Source organism: Oncorhynchus masou, chromosome 32, assembly GCF_036934945.1.
Source record: "Oncorhynchus masou masou isolate Uvic2021 chromosome 32, UVic_Omas_1.1, whole genome shotgun sequence".
NCBI lineage: Eukaryota > Metazoa > Chordata > Actinopteri > Salmoniformes > Salmonidae > Oncorhynchus > Oncorhynchus masou.
Genome location: NC_088243.1, coordinates 80,733,742 through 80,759,412, shown reverse-complemented (window position 1 = coordinate 80,759,412; position 25,671 = coordinate 80,733,742). Strand labels below are relative to the sequence as shown.

At 43.4% G+C, this 25,671-nt stretch overlaps 1 protein-coding gene across 1 annotated transcript in view; it reads right to left on the bottom strand.

Annotated features, from left to right (window-relative positions):
* Nucleotides 1-4,805: 4,805 nt before the first annotated feature.
* The window catches only part of LOC135526666 (transcription factor COE1-A-like), a 113,329-nt gene continuing 92,463 nt past the window's right edge, over nt 4,806-25,671 (bottom strand). The window contains exons 13-17 of the mRNA XM_064955206.1: nt 10,741-10,897; nt 10,306-10,485; nt 8,061-8,258; nt 7,750-7,818; nt 4,806-6,220 (exon numbers count right to left, since the gene is read on the bottom strand). Coding sequence (XP_064811278.1) covers nt 7,760-7,818; nt 8,061-8,258; nt 10,306-10,485; nt 10,741-10,897 — 594 coding nt within the window. The 3' untranslated portion in view covers nt 4,806-6,220; nt 7,750-7,759. The remainder of the gene's footprint in view (nt 6,221-7,749; nt 7,819-8,060; nt 8,259-10,305; nt 10,486-10,740; nt 10,898-25,671) is intronic.

Sequence of the window (25,671 nt, the reverse complement as noted above, 5' to 3'; positions counted from 1 at the left end):
AAGCAGCATGGTGAAGGCCTCACGAGAACCTCCCTCGATCTGAACAGCTTGGTGAAGGCCTCACGCCAACCCCCCTCGATCTGAACAGCATGGTGAAGGCCTCACGCCAACCGCTCCTCGATCAGAACAGCATGGTGAAAGCCTCACTCCAAACCCTCCTCGATCTGAACAGCATGGTGAAAGCATAAAGCCAAACCCTCCTCGATCTGAACAGCATGGTGAAAGCCTCACGCCAACCGCTCCTCGAACAGCATGGAGAAGGCCTCATGCCAACAGCTCCTCGAGCAGCATGTTGAAGGCCTCACGCCAACCTCTCCTCGAACAGCATGGTGAAAGCCTCACGCCAACCCCTCCTCAAGCAGCATGGTGAAGGCCTCACGAGAACCTCCCTCGATCTGAACAGCTTGGTGAAGGCCTCACGCCAACCCCTCCTCGAACAGCATGGTGAAGGTCTCACGCCAACCCCTCCCCGATCTGAACAGCATGGTGAAGGCCTCACACCAACCCCTCCTCGAACTGCATGGTGAAGGTCTCACGCCAACACCTCCCCGATCTGAAGAGCATGGTGAAGGCCTCACGCCAACCCCTCCTCGAACAGCATGGTGAAAGCCTCACGCCAACCCCTCCTCGATCTGAACAGCATGTTGAAAGTCTCACGCCAACCCCTCCTCGATCTGAACAGCTTGGTGAAGGCCTCACGCCAACCCCTCCTCGAACAGCATGGTGAAGGCCTCACACCAACCCCTCCTCGATCTGAACAGCATGGTGAAAGCCTCATGCCAACCCCTCCTCGAACAGCATGGTGAAAGCCTCACGCCAACCGCTCCTCGAACAGCATGGAGAAGGCCTCATGCCAACCGCTCCTCGAGCAGCATGGTGAAGGCCTCACGCCAACCTCTCCTCGAACAGCATGGTGAAAGCCTCACGAGAACCTCCCTCGATCTGAACAGCTTGGTGAAGGCCTCACGCCAACCCCTCCTCGAACAGCATGGTGAAGGTCTCACGCCAACCCCTCCCCGATCTGAACAGCATGGTGAAGACCTCACACCAACCCCTCCTCGAACTGCATGGTGAAGGTCTCACGCCAACCCCTCCCCGATCTGAAGAGCATGGTGAAGGTCTCACGCCAACCCCTCCCCGATCTGAACAGCATGGTGAAGGCCTCACACCAACCCCTCCTCGAACAGCATGGTGAAGGCCTCACGCCAACCCCTCCTCGAACAGCATGGTGAAAGCCTCACGCCAACCCCCCTCGATCTGAACAGCATGGTGAAAGCCTCACGCCAACCCCTCCTCGAACAGCATGGTGAAAGCCTCACGCCAACCCCTCCTCGATCTGAACAGCATGGTGAAAGCCTCATGCCAACCCCTCCTCGAACAGCATGGTGAAAGCCTCACGCCAACCGCTCCTCGAACAGCATGGAGAAGGCCTCATGCCAACCGCTCCTCGAGCAGCATGGTGAAGGCCTCACGCCAACCCCTCCTCGAACAGCATGGTGAAAGCCTCACGCCAACCGCTCCTCGAACAGCATGGAGAAGGCCTCATGCCAACCGCTCCTCGAGCAGCATGGTGAAGGCCTCACGCCAACCTCTCCTCGAACAGCATGGTGAAAGCCTCACGCCAACCCCTCCTCAAGCAGCATGGTGAAGGCCTCACGAGAACCTCCCTCGATCTGAACAGCTTGGTGAAGGCCTCACGCCAACCCCTCCTCGAACAGCATGGTGAAGGTCTCACGCCAACCCCTCCCCGATCTGAACAGCATGGTGAAGGCCTCACACCAACCCCTCCTCGAACTGCATGGTGAAGGTCTCACGCCAACCCCTCCCCGATCTGAACAGCATGGTGAAAGCCTCACGCCAACCCCTCCTCGATCTGAACAGCATGGTGAAGGTCTCACGCCAACCCCTCCCCGATCTGAACAGCATGGTGAAAGCCTCACGCCAACCCCTCCTCGATCTGAACAGCATGGTGAAGGTCTCACGCCAACCCCTCCCCGATCTGAACAGCATGGTGAAAGCCTCACGCCAACCCCCCTCGATCTGAACAGCATGGTGAAAGCCTCACGCCAACCCCTCCTCGATCTGAACAGCATGGTGAAGGCCTCACGCCAACCGCTCCTCGAACAGCATGGTGAAAGCCTCACGTCAACCCCTCCTCGATCTGAACAGCATGGTGAAGGCCTCACGCCAACCGCTCCTCGAACAGCATGGTGAAAGTCTCACGCCAACCCCCCTCGATCTGAACAGCATGGTGAAAGCCTCACGCCAACCACTCCTCGAACAGCATGGTGAATTGCCTCACGCCAACCGCTCCTCGAACAGCATGGTGAAAGCCTCACGCCAACCCCTCCTCGATCTGAACAGCATGGTGAAGGCCTCACGCCAACCCCTCCTCGAACAGCATGGTGAAGGCCTCACGCCAACCCCTCCTCGAACAGCATGGTGAAGTCCTCACGCCAACCCCTCCTCGAACAGCATGGTGAAAGCCTCACGCCAACCCCCCTCGATCTGAACAGCATGGTGAAAGCCTCACGCCAACCCCTCCTCGATCTGAACAGCATGGTGAAGGCCTCACGCCAACCGCTCCTCGAACAGCATGGTGAAAGCCTCACGTCAACCCCTCCTCGATCTGAACAGCATGGTGAAGGCCTCACGCCAACCGCTCCTCGAACAGCATGGTGAAAGTCTCACGCCAACCCCCCTCGATCTGAACAGCATGGTGAAAGCCTCACGCCAACCCCTCCTCGATCTGAACAGCATAGTGAAAGCCTCACGCCAACCCCTCCTCGAACAGCATGGTGAAGGTCTCACGCCAACCCCCCTCGATCTGAACAGCATGGTGAAAGCCTCACGCCAACCCCTCCTCGATCTGAACAGCATGGTGAAAGCCTCACGCCAACCACTCCTCGAACAGCATGGTGAATTGCCTCACGCCAACCGCTCCTCGAACAGCATGGTGAAAGCCTCACGCCAACCCCTCCTCGATCTGAACAGCATGGTGAAGGCCTCACGCCAACCCCTCCTCGAACAGCGTGGTGAAAGCCTCACGCCAACCACTCCTCGATCTGAACAGCATGGTGAAGGCCTCACGCCAACCCCTCCTCGAACAGCATGTTGAAGGCCTCACGCCAACCCCTCCTCGAACAGCATGGTGAAGTCCTCACGCCAACCCCCCTCGATCTGAACAGCATGGTGAAAGCCTCACGCCAACCCCCCCTCGATCTGAACAGCATGGTGAAAGCCTCACGCCAACCCATCCTCGATCTGAACAGCATGGTGAAAGCCTCATGCCAACCCTTCCTCGATCTGAACAGCATGGTGAAAGCCTCATGCCAACCCATCCTCGATCTGAACAGCATAGTGAAAGCCTCATGCCAACCCTTCCTCGATCTGAACAGCATGGTGAAAGCCTCACGCCAACCCCTCCTCGAACAGCATGGTGAAGGCCTCATGCCAACCGCTCCTCGAACAGCATGGTGAAGGCCTCACGCCAACCCCTCCTCGAGCAGCATGGTGAAAGCCTCACGCCAACCCCTCCTCGAGCAGCATGGTGAAAGCCCCACGCCAACCCCTCCTCGAACAGCATGGTGAAAGCCTCACACCAACCTCTCCTCGAACAGCATGGTGAAAGCCTCATGCCAACCCCTCCTCAAGCAGCATGGTGAAGGCCTCACGCCAACCTCCCTCGATCTGAACAGCTTGGTGAAGGCCTCACGCCAACCCCCCCCGATCTGAACTGCATGGTGATGGCCTCACGCCAACCCCTCCTCGAACAGCATGGTGAAGGTCTCACGCCAGCCTCTCCCCGATCTGAACAGCATGGTGAAGGCCTTATGCCAACCCCTCCTCGATCTGAACAGCATGGTGAAAGCCTCACACCAACCCCTCCTCGAACAGCATGGTGAAGGTCTCACTCCAACCCCTCCCCGATCTGAACAGTATGGTGAAGGCCTCACACCATCCCCTCCTCGAACAGCATGGTGAAGGCCTCACGCCAACCCCTCCTCTAACAGCATGATGAAGGCCTCACGCCAACCCCTCCTCGATCTGAACAGCATGGTGAAAGCCTCACGCCAACCACTCCTCCAACAGCATGGTGAAGGCCTCACACCAACCCCTCCTCGAACAGCATGGTGAAGGCCTCACGCCAACCTCTCCTCGAACAGCATGGTGAAGGCCTCACGCCAACCCCTCCTCGATCTGAACAGCATGGTGAAAGCCTCACGCCAACCCCTCCTCGAGAAAGAACGGACCAATAAGTGAGAAAGGTCGAGAAAAACAGACCAATAGAGAGAGAGAGAGAAAACAGACCAATAGAGAGAGAGAAAATGGAACAATAGAGAGAGAGAAAAACAGACCAATAGAGAGAGAGAAATGGACCAATAGAGAGAGAGAAAGAAAAACAGACCAATAGAGAGAGAGAAAAATAGACCAATAGAGAGGGAGAGAGAAAAACGGACCAATAGAGAGAAAAACGGACCAATAGAGAGAGGGAAAGAGAAAAACAGACCAATAGAGAGAAAGAGAGAAAAACTGACCAATAGAGAGAAAAACAGACCAATAGAGAGAAAGATAGAGAAGGAGAAGAAGAGGTGGAGGAGAGGGAGAGGAGGAAACGGTTGACTTCGGTGAATCAAGTGTCTGAGTGTGTGTGAATAGTGTAAAGTGGAAACCAGGGTCGAGCATGGACTGATGTTTGGACTTGGAGTTTAGATTAGAAAACGACAGTTGGTGGAAATCCAAACCAACTGCTATCAGAATAAGATGCTGCTTTTGGACATAACATTTTAAAAAACATTTTCAAATCAGGAAAAACTCTACTTTTATTAACCTACAAAATAAAATAAAGAATAGATAACATTTTGGGATGAGAAAAAACAAATGGAAACATGTCTAGACAATACAGCACCAATACAGATACAAAATAAAACCTGTGAGATCACATTTACATAGTGGGTGACAAAACATAACTCTAGACACTTATAAACTAACACAGAACAAGCTAGAATTTAGGTCAAGAAGCAATGCAAAATGTACACATCCAAAAGATAAATACATTATTTCAATGAGAACTTTATACAGAAATCCCTGTTTTGTATCCAAATCCGTGATTCTCATTTTTGCAAAGTATAGATGATGAGAGCTTGACAGTGAAATGACCATCTGTGTCGAGAGCTGCCTTAAGACATATTAATGTTTATATTATATTTAGAAGTATAACTTTGGTAAAAACAAAGTCAAATAAATCAAATAATAAACCCATAATTTTTATATTTATAGACACAAATATGTTACATCAATTGTCATTCTAATCTGATATTTCATCAAATGTGTTTTCTGATTGAAATTAAAAGAGAATTGCACATCTCATATTATATTTCTGTGATAAGTTAGCAGCAAAAATCTTTGTCAAAATTGTAGAAGTTATCTTTCAGCTCTGTGTGTTTGAATCCTTGTGTTTTAGTAAAAAGCTGAGAGATGGGGAAATGTAACCACTCTCAAATTCCTACACATGACTATGGATGCATCATGATATGGCCATTATCATTTGAACTGTGTTCGAGGCTATACAGTGTTTGTTTACAGTTACTAAATGTAAACTGATACAAGACAGCTTAGTTACAACACATGTTAACTCCTATCCAGTCATGTCAGAGCTATCTACTTACACAAACCCTTATAGCCAATCAGCTTCAGTGCTATGTGAATGTGTCACAGTCTGTAGGAAGGCATACAATAGATCTTAAACAATATAACTTAAACATTATACCAATAAATACGCATACAAATAAATGCTTTTGTCATGAGGTCAGTAATATTGTCACTCATTTGTGATGTGGACACGGTCATGAGACATCTTACATTCCTTCCTCAATTAAATTACATTCAATTCAGTTTGATTCAATTCAGTTCGATTAAATTCAATTTAAATAACCATATTATTCGACTCCAATGTGTGTCTGAGAAGGTTCACAAATTCACCAGGAAGGAAATGACATCAACAAATGTTATGTTTGTTGTTTTCTTCCTCCTTCTTCCTTCCAATGAGATTCCTTCTATAAAGGCCTGAGTTTAACAATTGAGAGTTCAGTGTTCTATTCAGGTCCAGAGGGTTGGAGTGTGACACAGGGACACGTCAGACAGGTTCTCTCCCTGTCAACATTCCCGAATCCTCAACGTTCACAGATCTACATGGATGGATCAATCATCCCAGGAATCACTGTTTGTGGGAAGAGAGGAAAAGGAGTGAGACAGAGACAGAGAGAAAGAGAGAAAAAGAGAGAGAGAGAAACACAGAGAGAGGAAGGTCAGTCTGGGTTTCATCCGTCATCAGAACAGTCACATAACGGCAAATGTGTTCCAGCATCTGGTGTACAAAGATCTCTCTCTCTCTCTCTCTCTCTCTCTCTCTCTCTCTCTCTCAAACCCTACCTTAATCAACCTCTCTCCTTAACTTCCCTTATTCTCCCTCTCAAACCCTACCTTAATAAACCACTCCACTAATTCTCTGCTTATGTCCTAAATGTCTCCAGCTCTGTGGGATTAAAGAAGGAGCTGTGTGTGTGTGATTCTGTGTGTCTGTGTGTCTGAGCAGCACACCAATGGACAGGTAGCTGTGGTTAGCTGTCATCAACATGTAGAGAGGAATAGAAGAGAGGAGAGAGGAAGAGAGGAAGAGAAGAGAGAGGAAGAGAGAGGAGAGGCGAAAGGAGAGAGGAAGAGAGGAAGAGAGAGAGAGAGAGAGCACCTATATCAATCTGTATGGACCTTATGGCAGACTAAAGCAGTGGATAGACCTTATGGCAGACTAAAGCAGTGGATAGACCTTATGGCAGACTAAAGCAGTGGATAGACCTTATGGCAGACTAAAGCAGTGGATAGACCTTATGGCAGACTAAAGCAGTGGCCAACACAACACACCACTGGCTTCCTCTGATCATATGAGAAACAACTGGACTAGAAGAAGACAAATACAGAGAAAGGGAAGTCCCGTGGACAAGGAAAGATGAGAAAAACCCCTGTGGAGAGGAAGTGATGGTGGATGGAGTGAACCAATATAATGGGTGATTACATGAAGAGAGAGAGAGAGAGAGATTACATACTTCAGGAGAAGGGTTGATGGGTGATTACATGAAGAGAGAGAGAGAGAGAGATTACATACTTCAGGAGAAGGGTTGATGGGTGATTACATGAAGAGAGAGAGAGAGAGAGATTACATACTTCAGGAGAAGGGTTGATGGGTGATTACATGAAGAGAGAGAGAGAGAGAGATTACATACTTCAGGAGAAGGGTTGATGGGTGATTACATGAAGAGAGAGAGAGAGAGAGATTACATACTTCAGGAGAAGGGTTGATGGGTGATTACATGAAGAGAGAGAGAGAGAGAGATTACATACTTCAGGAGAAGGGTTGATGGGTGATTACATGAAGAGAGAGAGAGAGAGAGAGAGATTACATACTTCAGGAGAAGGGTTGATGGGTGATTACATGAAGAGAGAGAGAGAGAGAGAGAGATTACATACTTCAGGAGAAGGGTTGATGGGTGATTACATGAAGAGAGAGAGAGAGAGAGAGAGATTACATACTTCAGGAGAAGGGTTGATGGGTGATTACATGAAGAGAGAGAGAGAGAGAGAGAGAGAGAGAGATTACATACTTCAGGAGAAGGGTTGATGGGTGATTACATGAAGAGAGAGAGAGAGTTTACATACTTCAGGAGAAGGTTTGATGGGTGATTACATACTAACCCTACATACTTCAGGAGAAGGCCAGACCCTGAAGAGAGCTGGAGGGGGAGTCCACAAAGGACTGATCTACTGGAGGGGAGGAAGAGAGGGAGATAGAAAGAGGGGGGAGAAGAAGACGAAGAGGGGAAATAGGGAGAGAAGGGTAAACAAAACCACAACATTATTATAAAAGGGGATAGGGGGTATCAAGAGAGGTATAGAGTTGGCTTGACTCTAGCTAACTCACCAACAAGCCATAGACTAATTGGCTAACTTTCCATAGACAAATTACTGCCTCACTAGCATGTTAACTGGCCAACATGCTAGCTTACCTTGCAGTCCGTTAGCAATAGTGTTGGTGCAGGTGAGTGGAGGGGAGGTCTGCGGCCGTACGACGGGGGCGAAGGCGCTCTTCTGTTTGACTGCAGCAGACACCATGTTGGCCGGAGAGAAGGAGAAGATGCCCGAAGAACTACTGCAATTAGAGGGAAGATTGGTGGTGGAGGCCATGATGGGACTGGAGGGAACGACTGGAGGAGAGAGAAAGATCGAGAGGAGGAGGGAGAGAGACGAGGGCGGAGGAGAGAGTGAGAGTGGAGGGATAGGTAGGAGAGAGGGGGAGAGAGAGGGGGAGAGAGAGGGAGAGGTAGGAGAGAGAGAGAGGTAGGAGAGAAGGGGCAGGGAGAGGATTGAGGGGAAGGGCAGGAAAGAAAGGAGGAACGAGGAGAATAGAGGCAGGATTAGAGAGAGGGATGGGAACAGAGGAGGGGGAGGCGAGAGGAACAGAAGGGGACTGGTCAACAGATGACAACAGGACTCAGTTCAGCTGTTATATATCTTACAGACAACAGGACTCAGTTCAGCTGTTATAGATATTATAGACAACAGGACTCAGTTCAGCTGTTATAGATATTATAGACAACAGGACTCAGTTCAGCTGTTATATATCTTACAGACAACAGGACTCAGTTCAGCTGTTATAGATATTATAGACAACAGGACTCAGTTCAGCTGTTATAGATATTATAGACAACAGGACTCAGTTCAGCTGTTATAGATATTATAGACAACAGGACTCAGTTCAGCTGTTATAGGTATTACAGATAACCCAGTAGACTGGGACATTAGCTATTCCCAGAACATTAGCTAAGATTCCTATTAAATTCTAGTTATGGCTTTATTTAAAAATTATGATGATATCATTTAAAAAATATACATATATATTTTTTTCCCGATTAAAATTAAATATCCTTGGAATGTTCTCCTAACATTCACTAAAATGCACAACATCTGTAACAACCACCACATAACATCCCTAAAAAGTTGTTATTTGGTTTCCTGGTAATGTAATAACACAACACACCAGTAATGTTTTCCCAGCAAACCAAAATTGGTTCTGTGAAAGTTCCCAGGACATTCGCTAGGTTGAAGCAAATGTTCTCATAATACCAAACTGTCCAGTCAAGCTGATGATTATACAATGTTTTTATCAAACGTTCGCCTGATGTTGCAAAAATGTTGTTTCGTCTGCTCTTTTTAATGGTTCCCAGAATGTTTCATTAGGTTGTACTAACAGCCTGGTGGGAACATCACAAAATATATCTTCCCAAAACACACAAAAACTGTCCAGTTATGCGGTTGATTCAACACTTTATTTTAGGGGACTAAAAAAACATTCACCTGATGTTGCAAGAACGTTCCTGGAACACATTTAATCTGTTCTTTAAAGGTTCCCAGAATGATTATTTAGGTTATGGGAACGTTGTGGGGGATCTGACAAGAGAGAGGTTCCCAAAACACTAAAACTGTCCAGTTGTGCCACATTCAGTTAATGTTTGTATCAGGGTGCACCAAACCTTTGATGTTGCCAGAATGTTGACAGAGCAGCCTTTTAAATGTTCCCAGAACATTTCATTAGGTTATGGGAACAGTGTGGGTATATTACAAGACATAGGTTCCCAAAACACAAAATACCCTCAGTTACATTTCATAGCTCTGCCTGTCCAAATGGCAGTGACCTGTTTCTCAAAAATGACTCTTAACGAGACCACACTAATTAGACAATCACTCCCATTACTCTTCCAGGAGTGTGTGTGTATGTGTGTATGTGTGTGTGAGTATGTGTGTGTGTGTGTGTGTTTGATTGAAAGTGTCTGCTGTCATCGATGGTCCATTTGAGCATGTTAAAATACGTGTTAACATTCAAGAGAATTAAAGAGCTGGGATTGAATTGCTTCTCCTGCAATTAGTTTATTGATTTAATTAAGCGTCTTTAATGTAGGGGGGAGGAGGAGAGATAATGAAAATAGCCATTATAGACTACTGGGGGAGGAGGAGAGAGAATGAGAGCAGCCATTATAGACATACAGGACGCTCTTAAAGAAACCAATGGTCTTTCACCGCCCCTTTCTTTTTCATTGTACATTTCTCTCACCCATAGCTCTCTCTTTTTATCGCAAGGCATAGCATGTAGGGCACAGGGTATAGTGTGGAGGGTTCATTGTGGCACTCAATGGTATAGGGTACATAGTGTGGAGGTTTTAGTGTGTAGTGTGGACAGTGTAGTGTGGTACTCACTAGCGTAGGGTGAGTTGGCGGCTGACCCGTTGAGGAAGTTGGGTGAGGTTCCTAGCGTGGTCATGCCAGAGTCAGTGTAGCCGTTCATGCTAGTGGAAACAGAGCTGTAGCTGGTCTGCTGTGGAGTGGTGCTGGGGACATAACCATGAGGAGATGCACTGCTGCTACTCCTACTGTAACCTAGAGGTAGGGAGGGAGAGGGGAGACAGAGGAGGGAGGAGAGAGAGCGAGAGAGGAGGGGGGAGAGAGTGATACAGAGAGGAGGTGGGGATGGGGGGGAAGAGAGAGGAGAGAGAAAGAGAGAATTATGAAAGAGAGAGATAAATAAAGAGAAAAAAGAGAGAGAGAATGAGACAAAAATATAAAACAGTTATAAGTAGTTTTCATACATTACACAAAACCATTTAACATCCTGGTTCCTATGTTTTGGCTCACCCTGATTGGCTGTCTGTGTGACCTCTGATCCGGGGAAGGAGTTGACGGCCATCATGCTGGCGTGGACGGAGCTGCTGCCTAACAGCTGGTTGTGGCCGCGTGGCACCGTCGTATACAACACCTCTGCCATGTCAGCTGCCCGCTTCAAAATCATCTCCTGACAGAGAGAGGCATGTCAGATTCCATTTAATGGAATAGAAAATAATATAATTAAATGCAATAAAGTTATTCTATAAGGCTGAGTTGTTTATTTTCTTCTAACTACATCTCTCAAAGAGTGCAGTGTGTAAAGTCACTGCCTGTCACCAAGGGAGTACCCCAAGGCTTGATCCTAGGCCCCACCCTCTTCTCAATTTACATCAGCAACATAGCTCAGCCAGTAGGAAGCTCTCTCATCCATTTATATGTAGATGATACAGTCCTATACGCAGCAGAACCCTCCCTGGATTTTATTTTAAACGCTCCACAACAAAGCTTTCTGTGTCCAACAAGCTCTCTGCCCTTAACCTTGTTCTGAACACCTCCAAAGCAAAGTTCTTGTGGTTCTGTAAGAAGAATGCCCCCCTCCCCACAGGTGTGATTACTACCTCTGAGGGTTTAGAGCTTGAGGTAGTCACCTCATACATGTTCTTGAGAGTATGGCTAGATAGTACCCTGTCCTTCTCTAAGCACATATCCAAGCTGCAGGCTAAGGTTAAATCAAGACAGTCTCCAAAGCACACACGTCACTCCTCTTTTCAGTTTGCTGCAGCTAGCGACTGGAACGAGCTGGTCAGTTTTATCTCTACATTCAAAGACCCAGTCATTGACAGTCTTACTGACAGATGTGGCTGCTTCGCGTGATGCATTGTTGTCTCTACCTTTTTGCCCTTTGTGCTGTTGTCTGTGCCTAACAATGTTGGTACCATGCTGTGTTGTCATGTGTTGCTGCCATGTTGTGTTGCTACCATGTTGTGGTGTTGTCTTAGGTCTCTCTTTAAATCAAATCAAACCTTATTTGCCACATGCGCCGAACACAACAAGTGTAGACCTTACCGTGAAATGCTTACTTACAAGCCCTTAACCAACAGTGCAGTTCAAGAAGAAGATACTTACCAAGTAGGCTAAGATAAGTAATAATAAAAAGTAACACAATAAGAATAACAATAACGAGGCATTATACAGGGGACACCGGTAATCTGTACATGTAGGTGGGGATGAACTGACTATGCATAGGTAACAAACAATAAGAATAACAAGGCATTATACAGGGGGCACCGGTAATCTGTACATGTAGGTGGGGATGAACTGACTATGCATAGGTAACAAACAATAAGAATAACAAGGCATTATACAGGGGACACCGGTAATCTGTACATGTAGGTGGGGATGAACTGACTATGCATAGGTAACAAACAATAAGAATAACAAGGCATTATACAGGGGGCACCGGTAATCTGTACATGTAGGTGGGGATGAACTGACTATGCATAGGTAACAAACAATAAGAATAACAAGGCATTATACAGGGGACACCGGTAATCTGTACATGTAGGTGGGGATGAACTGACTATGCATAGGTAACAAACAATAAGAATAACAAGGCATTATACAGGGGGCACCGGTAATCTGTACATGTAGGTGGGGATGAACTGACTATGCATAGGTAACAAACAATAAGAATAACAAGGCATTATACAGGGGACACCGGTAATCTGTACATGTAGGTGGGGATGAACTGACTATGCATAGGTAACAAACAATAAGAATAACAAGGCATTATACAGGGGGCACCGGTAATCTGTACATGTAGGTGGGGATGAACTGACTATGCATAGGTAACAAACAATAAGAATAACAAGGCATTATACAGGGGACACCGGTAATCTGTACATGTAGGTGGGGATGAACTGACTATGTATAGGTAACAAACAATAAGAATAACAAGGCATTATACAGGGTACACCGGTAATCTGTACATGTAGGTGGGGATGAACTGACTATGCATAGGTAACAAACAATAAGAATAACGAGGCATTATACAGGGTACACCGGTAATCTGTACATGTAGGTGGGGATGAACTGACTATGCATAGGTAACAAACAATAAGAATAACAAGGCATTATACAGGGGGCACCGGTACACCGGTAATCTGTACATGTAGGTGGGGATGAACTGACTATGCATAGGTAACAAACAATAAGAATAACAAGGCATTATACAGGGGGCACCGGTAATCTGTACATGTAGGTGGGGATGAACTGACTATGCATAGGTAACAAACCAACAGCTAAAAGAGAAGGACGATGGCGGACTGAACGTAGTTATGTAGAGCACCTCAAGATTAAATAAAAACATAATATTCAAAATCGGTAAATTAGACTAAATATTAGCACTACACAATCTGGTGGGTGATAACCTTCAATCTGGATAATAACACAAAACTGTGTGTGGATATATGGAGGCTTAAATAACCTAACCTCGTGAGATATACATGGCGTAGGCTTAATCAAGCTAGTCCTTGTTACGGTTTTCTTTGTGCAAAGGAGAGTCGGACCAAAATGCGGCATGTAGATTGCCATCCATGTTTAATAAACAAAAGTAAACAGGAATCAAAAACCGTAACACGAAAACAGCCTATACTGGTGTAACCTAACACCAAACAAGGCCAGGAAAAGGACATAAGGACAATCACCCACGAAACACTCAAAGAATATGGCTGCCTAAATATGGTTCCCAATCAGAGACAACGATAAACACCTGCCTCTGATTGAGAACCACTCCAGACAGCCATAGATTCACCTAGAACACCCCACTAAGCTACCATCCCAATACATGTGAAAAAAAAACAATACAAAACACACCACATACCAAAACCCATGTCACACCCTGACCTGACCAAATAGATAAAGAAAACACAAAATACTAAGACCAGGGCATGACAGTCCTCTTGATTGCTTTCTTATGTCATTCTCTCTGGCACCAAAACTTTAAAAAGTGTTGATAGTGGACCGAATGCGGTCGGATCATCACATAATTGGCATATATATTACTCTTACAGAATTTCCACGTGGGCGATCATATTGGAAATTTAATCAAAGCCTACTTGATGAAAAATGACAAACCATAATTTGCAAATAAATTCATTAAAAATCCTACAATGTGATTTTCTGGATTTTTTTTCATTTTGTCGTCTGTCATAGTTGAAGTGTACCTATGATGAAAATTACAGGCCTCTCTTATATTTTTAAGTGGGAGAACTTGCACAATTGGTGGCTGACTAAATACTTTTTTTGCCCCACTGTAGGTACAGCAGATCCCCTTATTGTATGGGACACTTATAAATGTGCCTTTAGAGGCCATGCAATTCAGTACTCATCTATAAAACAAAAGCAATTTAGATTAAGAGTCCATATTAACAAAGGAAATTGAAGGACAAACAGTACAGTTAGATAGCAAAAACAACTGTACCATAGAGACACAGAATAAGTTAGAGGAAAAACAAAAAGAAATGGAGGAACTTATTCAAGAAAGATCCAGTGTAATATATTCTAAAAATAAAGCGAACTGTATGGTATATGGGGAAAAATGCACAAATTTATTTTTCAATCTTCAATATAGAAAATCTACCAATTTGTTTTTATAGAAACTTGTTACAAATGATGGAGTCAAGCATGTATCACCAAATGATATTTTGAATGAGGAAATAAACTACTTTAAGAATATGTTTTCGTTTCAATCTCCTCTATCTCCACTAACCAAAGCTAATTGTATGGATTTTTTCCTAATAATAATGTAAAATGAACATCTATACAGGAAGACTCATGTGAAAACCAAATTACAGAGGAGGAACGTCATGATGCAATTAAAGCCTTTAAGGCTGGGAAAACTCCAGGGCTGGATGACATACCAGTGGAAGTATACCAAACTTTTTTGGTATTCTCAGAGGACCATTATTAGCATGTTTTAACCACTCCTATATAAACGGTAGATTATCAGACACGCAACAAGATGGTCTGATATCATTATTACTGAAACAGGACCAAGTGGTATATATATATATATATATATAAAGATCCAGTCCATTTCAAAAAATGGAGGCCTCTTACACTTCAGTGTTGTGATGCAAAAATTATAGCTAGTGCATAGAATTGAAAAAGTATTCTCAGATATTATTGATCTTAATCAGACAGGTTTCTTACATGGATGACACATTGGAGATAATGTAAGACAAGTACTGGAAACAATAGAACACTATGAAATATCCGTGACACTAGGACTGGTTTTCATAGCTGATTTTGAAAAGGCTTCTGATAAAGTATGACTGGAGTTTATATATAAATGCCTAGAATATTTCATTTTTGGGAATCTCTTTTAAAATGGGTTAAAGATATGTATAGTAACCCTAGGTGTAAAATAGTAAATAATGGCTACATCTCAGAATGTTTTAAACCGTCAAGAGGAGTAAAACAAGGTTGTCCACTATCGGCATATCTATATATTATTTCCATTGCAATGTTAGCTGTTAAAATTAGATCCAACAATAATATAATAATATTAAGGGATTATAAATCCGTGGCTTAAAAACAAAGGTGTCATTGTATGCTGATGATACATGTTTTCTTTTAAAACCACAATTAGAATCCCTCCACAGCATTACAGAGGATCAAGATACTTTTGCTAACCTCTCTGGATTAAAAACAAATTATGATATTACATATCGGATCACGAAAAAAAACTTGCAAATTTTACATTACCGTGTAGTTTACCAATAAAATGGCCTGACGGAGATGTGGACATACTTGGTATACATGTCCCAAGAGAAATACATTATCTCACTCCAATACTTTTTATAGAAAGTTAGCAAAAATAGATAAGATCTTGCTACCATGGAAAAGAAAATAATAGTCTATTTGTGGAAAATCACCCTTAACTCTTCAGTCATATCACAGCTGACCTATCTGCTTATGGTTTTGCCTACACCTAGTGACCTGCTTTTTAAATTATATGAACAAAAAAGATTCAATTTGATTTGGAATGGCAAGCCAGACAAGGGCCTATTTATGTAATGAATATGAATTTGGATGGCAGAAATTAAAATTAAATTAAATAATAAAGCACCTCTCACTAAAGGCATGTAGACTTAAATCCAAACTGGTTCTCTAGTAAATTGGTAGGAATGTCTCACCCCATGTTCAAGAATGGCATTTTCCCCTTTATTCAGATTACAACCTGCTCACTTTCAGTTGTTTGAAAAGGAAATCATCTCCAAAATATTTATTTTTTAAACAAGCCTTAGAAAGTTGGTTGCAATTCCAGTTTAATCCACCTGAAAAGAGAGAACAAATAATACAACAAATATTATTGTTAAACTCAAATATACCAATTGAGAAAAAATGTTTAAAAAAGGTATAAAAAACTGCTATAAAAAAGCCACTACTGTTTGAAACTGCACATGGGGACAAAGATCATACCTTTTGGAGAAATGTCCTCTGGTCTGATGAAACAAAAATAGAACTGTTTGGCCATAATGACCATCGTTACGTTTGGAGGAAAAAGGGGGAGGTTTGCAAGCTGAAGAACACCATCCCAATCGTGAAGCACGGGGGTGGCAGGAGGGACTGGTGCACTTCACAAAATAGATGGAATCATGAAGACGGAAAATGATGTGGATATATTGAAGCAACATCTCAAGACATCAGTCAGGAAGTTAAAGCTTGGTCACAAATGGGTCTTCCAAATGGACAATGACCCCAAGCATACTTCCAAAGTTGTGGAAAAATGGCTTAAGGACAACAAAGTCAATGTATTGGAGTGGCCATCACAAAGCCCTGACCTCAATCCTATAGAACATTTCTGGGCAGAACTCAAAAAGCGTGTGCGAGCAAGGAGGCCTACAACCTGTCTCAGTTACACCAGCTCTGTCAGGAGGAATGGGCCAAAATTCACCCAACTTATTGTGGGAAGCTTGTGGAAGGCTACCCGAAAGGTTTGACCCACGTTAAGCAATTTAAAGGCAATGCTACCAAATACTAACTGAGTGTATGTAAACTTCTGACCCACTGGGAATGTGATGAAAGAAATAAAAGCTGAAATAAATAATTCTCTCCACTATTATACTGACATTTCACATTCTTAAAATAAAGTGGTGATCCTAACTGACCTAAAACAGAGAATTTTACTAGGATTAAATGTCAGGAATTGTGAAAAGCTGAGTTTAAATGTACAGTGCCTTGCGAAAGTATTCGGCCCCCTTGAACTTTGCGACCTTTTGCCACATTTCAGGCTTCAAACATAAAGATATAAAACTGTATTTTTTTGTGAAGAATCAACAACAAGTGGGACACAATCATGAAGTGGAACGACATTTATTGGATATTTCAAACTTTTTTAACAAATCAAAAACTGAAAAATTGGGCGTGCACAATTATTCAGCCCCTTTACTTTCAGTGCAGCAAACTCTCTCCAGAAGTTCAGTGAGGATCTCTGAATGATCCAATGTTGACCTAAATGACTAATAATGATAAATACAATCCACCTGTGTGTAATCAAGTCTCCGTATATATGCACCTCCACTGTGATAGTCTCAGAGGTCCGTTAAAAGCGCAGAGAGCATCATGAAGAACAAGGAACACACCAGGCAGGTCCGAGATACTGTTGTGAAGAAGTTTAAAGCCGGATTTGGATACAAAAAGTTTTCCCAAGCTTTAAACATCCCAAGGAGCACTGTGCAAGCGATAATATTGAAATGGAAGGAGTATCAGACCACTGCAAATCTACCAAGACCTGGCCGTCCCTCTAAACTTCCAGCTCATACAAGGAGAAGACTGATCAGAGATGCAGCCAAGAGGCCCATGATCACTCTGGATGAACTGCAGAGATCTACAGCTGAGGTGGGAGACTCTGTCCATAGGACAACAATCAGTTGTATATTGCACAAATCTGGCCTTTATGGAAGAGTGGCAAGAAGAAAGCCATTTCTTAAAGATATCCATAAAAATTGTTGTTTAAAGTTTGCCACAAGCCACCTGGGAGACACACCAAACATGTGGAAGAAGGTGCTCTGGTCAGATGAAACCAAAATTGAACTTTTTGGCAACAATGCAAAACGTTATGTTTGGCGTAAAAGCAACACAGCTCATCACCCTGACCACACCATCCCCACTGTCAAACATGGTGGTGGCAGCATCATGGTTTGGGCCTGCTTTTCTTCAGCAGGGACAGGGAAGATGGCTAAAATTGATGGGAAGATGGATGGAGCCAAATACAGGACCATTCTGGAAGAAAACCTGATGGAGTCTGCAAAAGACCTGAGACTGGGACGGAGATTTGTCTTCCAACAAGACAATGATACAAAACACAAAGCAAAATCTACAATGGAATGGTTCAAAAATAAACATATCCAGGTGTTAGAATGGCCAAGTCAAAGTCCAGACCTGAATCCAATTGAGAATCTGTGGAAAGAACTGAAAACTGCTGTTCACAAATGCTCTCCATCCAACCTCACTGAGCTCGAGCTGTTTTGCAAGGAGGAATGGGAAAAAATTTCAGTCTCTCGATGTGCAAAACTGATAGAGACATACCCCAAGCGACTTACAGCTGTAATCGCAGCAAAAGGTGGCGCTACAAAGTATTAACTTAAGGGGGCTGAATAATTTTGCAAGCCCAATTTTTCAGTTTTTGATTTGTTAAAAAAGTTTGAAATATCCAATAAATGTTGTTCCACTTCATGATTGTGTCCCACTTGTTGTTGATTCTTCACAAAAAAATACAGTTTTATATCTTTATCTTTGAAGCCTGATATGTGGCAAAAGGTCGCAAAGTTCAAGGGGGCCGAATACTTTCGCAAGGCACTGTATTTGGCTAAGGTGTATGTAAACTTCTGACTTCAAATGTGTCACACATGCAGCTAACACAGACAAATGGAAATGTCTTCTCTACCCAAAATTACAACCAACTAATTGCAGCATTACCACAAAAATGGAAGAGGCAAGTAGAAGGGGAAAAAGGTATGGAACTTGTATGTTGGCCCTGCATTAAAGAACATAAATGGTTAAAGAAAAGTGTCATACATAAAAACATATACCAATTTCATTTAAAACAAATTGACAGCTGTGCCATTTAAACTGCAAAATAGTTGTGAAGAGATTTTTGACGTACCCATTCCATGGCGCATGGTTTATGAACTGACACGCAAAACAACTCTGGATTCAAAACTTCAACTTTTTTCAATTTAAATTACTATACAACATTCTTGCAACCAATATAATGCTATATATATATGGGGGATACAATCTTACCAGCTCTGCAAATTTTGCTGTGAGGAGGCAGAGTCATTAGATCATTTATTTTGGTACTGTCCATAAGTAGCTCGTTTTTGGTTACAGGTTCAGGAATGGCTGAAGAATTGCAACATTTGCCTAGAACTAATGCTGCAGATAGCAATAATGGTGATTTGAAAGGCCATAGTCAATCAATCAATAATATAATAATTATTTTAGAAAAAAATTGTATCTTTAATTTACAATCTGTAGCAGCTATGAGAATAGAAAGGTTCAGTACTTTTGTGAAGCATGACAGCACAGTTGAAAGTAGAAATCCAAAATGGATGGTGTCGAGAGATAAATGGGAGGGCTTGAATGGAGCTGAAGGGTGGGACTAATAACAAGATAACCAATGTAAAACATACGGGGTCTGTAAAATGTATATACTGTATGTTCAGAAATGTGGTGAAATAGCACAGTTACAAATAGAAATCAAACTGGATGGACATCAGAAATAGAGGAAGGACTAAAAACAAACACAATATAGCTATTGTAAAATAGATTGTGTCTGTAAAATGTGAAAAATATGCATGAACTGAAGGTAGAAGCAAAAGTGTTATTGTTTATTAGTTTACTCCAATTGGGGGAAGGGTGGTAGGGTTTGCGGGAAATAATAAAGGTATAGTCTAAAAGAAATATGTATATCTACAGTGGGGCAAAAAAGTATTTAATCAGCCACTAATTGTGCAAGTTCTCCCACTTAAAAAGATGAGAGGCCTGTAATTTTCATCATAGGTACACTTCGACTATGACAGACAGAATGAGAAAAGAAAATCCAGGATTTTTAGGATTTTTAATGAATTTATTGGCAAATTATATGGTGGAAAATAAGTATTTGGTCAATAACAAAAGTTTATCTCAATACCCTTTGTTGGCAATGACAGAGGTCAAACGTTTTCTGTAAGTCTTCACAAGGTTTTCACACACTGTTGCTGGTATTTTGGCCCATTTCTCCATGCAGATCTCCTCTAGAGCAGTGATGTTTTGGGGCTGTTGCTGGGCAACACAGACTTTCAACTCCCTCAAAAGATTTTCTATGGGGTTGAGATCTGGAGACTGGCTAGGCCACTCCAGGACCTTGAAATGCTTCTTACGAAGCCACTCCTTCGTTGCCCGGGCGGTGTGTTTGGGATCATTGTCATGCTGAAAGACCCAGCCACATTTCATCTTCAATGCCCTTGCTGATGGAAGGAGGTTTTCACTCAAAATCTCACGATACATGGCCCCATTCATTCTTTCCTTTACACGGATCAGTCGTCCTGGTCCCTTTGAAGAAAAACAGCCCCAAAGCATGATGTTTCCACTCCCGTGCTTCACAGCAGGTATGATGGTGTTCTTTGGATGCAACTCAGCATTCTTTGTCCTCCAAACACAATGAGTTGAGTTTTTACCAAAAAGTTCTATTTTGGTTTCATCTGACCATATGACATTCTCCTAATCTTCTTCTGGATCATCCAAATGCTCTCTAGCAAACTTCAGACAGGCCTGGACATGTACATGGCTTATGCAGGGGGACACATCTGGCACTGCAGGATTTGAGTACCTGGCGGCGTAGAGTGTTACTGATGGTAGGCTTTGTTACTTTGGTCCCAGCTCTCTGCAAGTCATTCACTAGGTCCCACCGTGTGGTTCTGGGATTTTTTGCTCACCGTTCTTGTGATCATTTTGACCCCACAGGGTGAGATCTTGCATGGAGCCTCAGATCGAGGGAAATTATCAGTGGTCTTGCATGTCTTCCATTTCCTAATAATTGCTCCCACAGTTGATTTCTTCAAACCAAGACCAAATACTTATTTTCCACCATAATTTGCAAATAAATTCATAAAAAAATCTACAATGTGATTTTCTGGATTTCTTTTTCTCATTTTGTCTGTCATAGTTGAAGTGTACCTATGATGAAAATTACAGGCCTATCTCATCTTTTTAAGTGGGAGAACTTGCACAATTGGCGGCTGACTAAACACTTTTTTGCCCCACTGTATATAGCTATGTGCATGTATGTATGTACTGTATGTATATATGTGTATATATATGAATGTTTATGTATGCATATGTATATGTATGGGTATGTATGTATATTTATATGGATATATATTTACCTACGAAAGATATGGGGGATTGGAAATTATGCAGACAATTACATTGATGGAAGCAACAATCTTTCCACAATATTAAGCTGATCCACGCCCTAGAAAAAAACCCAGAGAGTAACAGCAGTGTAGAAGGGGGAGTCAATGTAAATTGTCTGGTGGGGATTTTTATGAAGTGTTCAGCAGTCTTATGGCTTGGGGGTAGAAGCTGTTGAGGAGCCTTTTGGTCCTAGACTTGGCGCTCCGGTACCGCGTGCCGTGCGGTAGCAGAGAACAGTCTGTAACTTGGGTGACTGGAGTCTCCGACAATTTTCTGGGCTTTCATCTGACATCGCCTTTTACATAGGTCTTGGATGGCAGGAAGCTTGGGCCGATGCCAAGCATTTGCCATACCAGGCGGTGATGCAACCGGTCAGGATGCTCTCGATGGTGCAGCTGTAGAACCTTTTGAGGATCTGGGGACCCATGCCAAATATTTTCTCCCGAGTGAGAAAAGGTTTTGTCTTGCCCTCATTACGACTGTCTTGGTATGTTTGAACCATGATATTGTGTTGGTGATGTGGACACCAAGGAACTTGAAACTGTTGACCCGTTACACTACAGCCCCGTCGATGTTAATGGGGGCCTGTTCGGCCAGCCTTTCCTGTAGTCCACAATCAACTCCTTTGTCTTGCTCACATTGAGGGAGAGGCTGTTGTCCTGGAATCACACTGCCAGTTCTCTGATCTCCTCCCTATAGGCCATCATGGGCAGTCATAGGTGAACAGGGAATACAGGAGGGGACTAAGTACACAACCCTGAGAGGCCCCAGTGTTAAGGATCAGCGTGGCAGACATGTTGTTGCCTACTCTTACCACCTGGGGGCGGCCCGTCAAGAAGTCCACGATCCAGGTGCAGAGGGAGGTGTTGAGTCCCAGGGTCCTTAGTTTAGTGATGAGCTTTGTGGGCACTATGGTGTTGAACGCTGAGCTGTAGTCAATGAACAGCATTCTCACATAGGTGTTCCTTTTTTCCAGGTGAGAAAGGGCAGTGTGGACTGTGATTGCGATTGCATCACCTGTGGATATATTGAGGCGGTATGCAAATTGGAGTTGGTCTGTTGATGCTGTTGATGTGAGCCATGACCAGCCTTTCAAAGCACTTCATGGCTACCGACGTGGGTGCCACGAGGCGGTAATCATTTAGACAGGTTACCTTCGCTTCCTTGGGCACAGGGACTATGGTGGTCTGCTTGAAACATGTACAGTTGACGTCGGAAGTTCACATACACTTTAGCCAAATACGTTTACATTTACATTTACATTTTTCACAATTCCTGACATTTACTCCAAGTAAAAATTCCCTGTTTTAGGTCAGTTAGGATCACCACTTTATTTTAAGAATGTGAAATGTCAGAATAATAGTATTTATTTATCACATTCCAGTGGGTCAGAAGTTTACATACTTTACATGGTAGTATTGCCTTTAATGTTTTTAAACTTTGGTCAAACCTTTCGGGTAGCCTTCCACAAGCTTCCCACAATAAGCTGGGTGAATTTTGGCCCATTCCCCCTAACAGAGATAAAAGAACTGAGTCAGGTTTGTAGACCTCCTAGCCCGCACACTTTGTGATGTGCTTTGTGATGGCCACTCCAATACATTGACTTTGCTGTCCTTAAGCCATTTTGCCACAACTTTGGAAGTATGCTTGGGGTCATTGTCCATCTGGAAGACCCATTTGCGACCAAGCTTTAACTTCCTGACTGATGTCTTGAGATGTTGCTTCAATATATCCAAATACTTTTCCGTCTTTATGATGCCATCTACTTTGTGAAGTGCACCAGTCCCTCCTGCCACCCCCGTGCTTCACAATTGGGATGGTGTTCTTCGGCTTGCAAGCCTCCCCCTTTTTCCTCCAAACATAACGATGTTCATTATAGCCAAACAGTTCTATTTTTGTTTCATCAGACCAGAGGACATTTCTCCAAAAGGTACGATCTTTGTCCCCATGTGCAGTTGCAAACCGTGGTCTGGCTTTTTATGGCGGTTTTTGAGCAGTGGCTTCTTCCTTGCTGAGCGGTCTTTCAGGTTATGTCGATATAGGACTAGTTTTACTGTGGATATAAATACTTTTGTACCTGTTTCCTCCTGCATCTTCACAAGGTCGTTTGTCTCTAGAGGCACCAGTTAAGCCAGTGTGGGGGTTGGAACAAAAGGGCTATCTAAGGCATATTGGACAGGGATATGGGCTCTACAGTGAAACATGGCAATAATCACTAACCAAAACAGCAATAGACACGGCATATTGACATTGGGGAGAGGCATGTGTAGCCGAGTGATCATAAGGTCCAAAGAGTAGCACTAGAAGAGTCAGGCAGCCAATTCCGTAGTCGCTCGGTGAGCTGGTGAAATGGCGATTCTGACAGCTAGCGGGCCGTGGCTAGCAGATGGGCATCCGTGGACATCGCAATGGAAGAGCCTTTGACGGTTACGTCGGCAGACCAGTCGTGATGGATCAGCGGGGCTCCGTGTCGGCAGACCAGTCGTGATGGATCAGCGGGGCTCCGTGTCGGCATTAAAGCGTCCAGGCCAGTTGACAAAAGAGGTATTGTAGCCCAAGAATTGGCTGGTGGACCTCTTTGGCTCGCCGGGAGATGGGCCTAGCTCGAGGCTAGCACCAGCCTAACTGGTCCTTGCTTCGGGACAGAGATGTAGCTAGTTAGCGAGCTGCAATGATCCGGTGTAAAGGTTCAGAGCTTGCGCTGGGAATCCTGAGATTTTGTAGAGAAAAAGCAGTCCAATATGCTCTGGGCTGATATCACGCTGTACAGACTGGCAGGAATTGACCGAGTTGAGGTTGGCTGATGTCCGAGATAATGGTGAGGACCGCTAGAAGTGGCTAACTGACTACTAGCTAGTAGCCAGTTAGCAGGCGAGCTTCTGATGGGGGTTCTGGTTCTAAAGTATAAAAATAGCAGATCCGTACCACATTGGTTGAGGTGGGTTATAGGAAAGTATATTCAGTCCGTAGATGAAAAGTGAAGAATATATACATGAAGAAAACGATATAAACATGGGACAGGACGGGAAAAGACAAAAACACACGTCCGACTGCTACGCCATCTTGGTTTTGTCTTAGGTCTCTCTTTATATTGTGTTGTGTTGTTGTCTTAGTCTCTCTTTATATTGTGTTGTGGTGTTGTCTTAGGTCTCTCTTTATATTGTGTTGTGGTGTTGTCTTAGGTCTCTCTTTATAGTGTGTTTATGTGCTGTCTTAGGTCTCTCTTTATATTGTGTTGTGGTGTTGTCTTAGTCTCTCTTTATATTGTGTTGTGGTGTCTTAGGTCTCTCTTTATATTGTGTTGAGGTGTTGTCTTAGGTCTCTCTTTATATTGTTTTGTGTTGTTGTCTTAGGTCTCTCTTTATATTGTGTTTATGTGCTGTCTTAGGTCTCTCTTTATATTGTGTTGAGGTGTTGTCTTAGGTCTCTCTTTATATTGTTTTGTGTTGTTGTCTTAGGTCTCTCTTTATATTGTGTTTATGTGCTGTCTTAGTCTCTCTTTATATTGTGTTGAGGTGTTGTCTTAGGTCTCTCTTTATATTGTGTTGAGGTGATGTCTTAGGTCTCTCTTTATATTGTGTTGAGGTGTTGTCTTAGGTCTCTCTTTATATTGTTTTGTGTTGTTGTCTTAGGTCTCTCTTTATATTGTGTTGAGGTGATGTCTTAGGTCTCTCTTTATATTGTGTTGAGGTGTTGTCTTAGGTCTCTCTTTATATTGTTTTGTGTTGTTGTCTTAGGTCTCTCTTTATATTGTGTTGAGGTGATGTCTTAGGTCTCTCTTTATATTGTGTGTGAGGTGTTGTCTTAGGTCTCTCTTTATATTGTGTTGTGTTGTTGTCTTAGGTCTCTCTTTATATTGTGTTGTGGTGTTGTCTTAGGTCTCTCTTTATATTGTGTTGTGGTGTTGTCTTAGGTCTCTCTTTATATTGTGTTGAGGTGATGTCTTAGGTCTCTCTTTATATTGTGTTGTGGTGTTGTCTTAGGTCTCTCTTTATATTGTGTTGTGGTGTTGTCTTAGGTCTCTCTTTATATTGTGTTGAGGTGTTGTCTTAGGTCTCTCTTTATATTGTGTTGAGGTGTTGTCTTAGGTCTCTCTTTATATTGTGTTGAGGTGTTGTCTTAGGTCTCTCTTTATATTGTGTTGTGGTGTTGTCTTAGGTCTCTCTTTATATTGTGTTGAGGTGTTGTCTTAGTCTCTCTTTATATTGTGTTGTGGTGTTGTCTTAGGTCTCTCTTTATATTGTTTTGTGGTGTTGTCTTAGGTCTCTCTTTATATTGTGTTGAGGTGTTGTCTTAGTCTCTCTTTATATTGTGTTGAGGTGTTGTCTTAGGTCTCTCTTTATATTGTGTTGAGGTGTTGTCTTAGGTCTCTCTTTATATTGTGTTGTGGTGTTGTCTTAGGTCTCTCTTTATATTGTGTTGAGGTGTTGTCTTAGGTCTCTCTTTATATTGTGTTGAGGTGTTGTCTTAGGTCTCTCTTTATATTGTGTTGAGGTG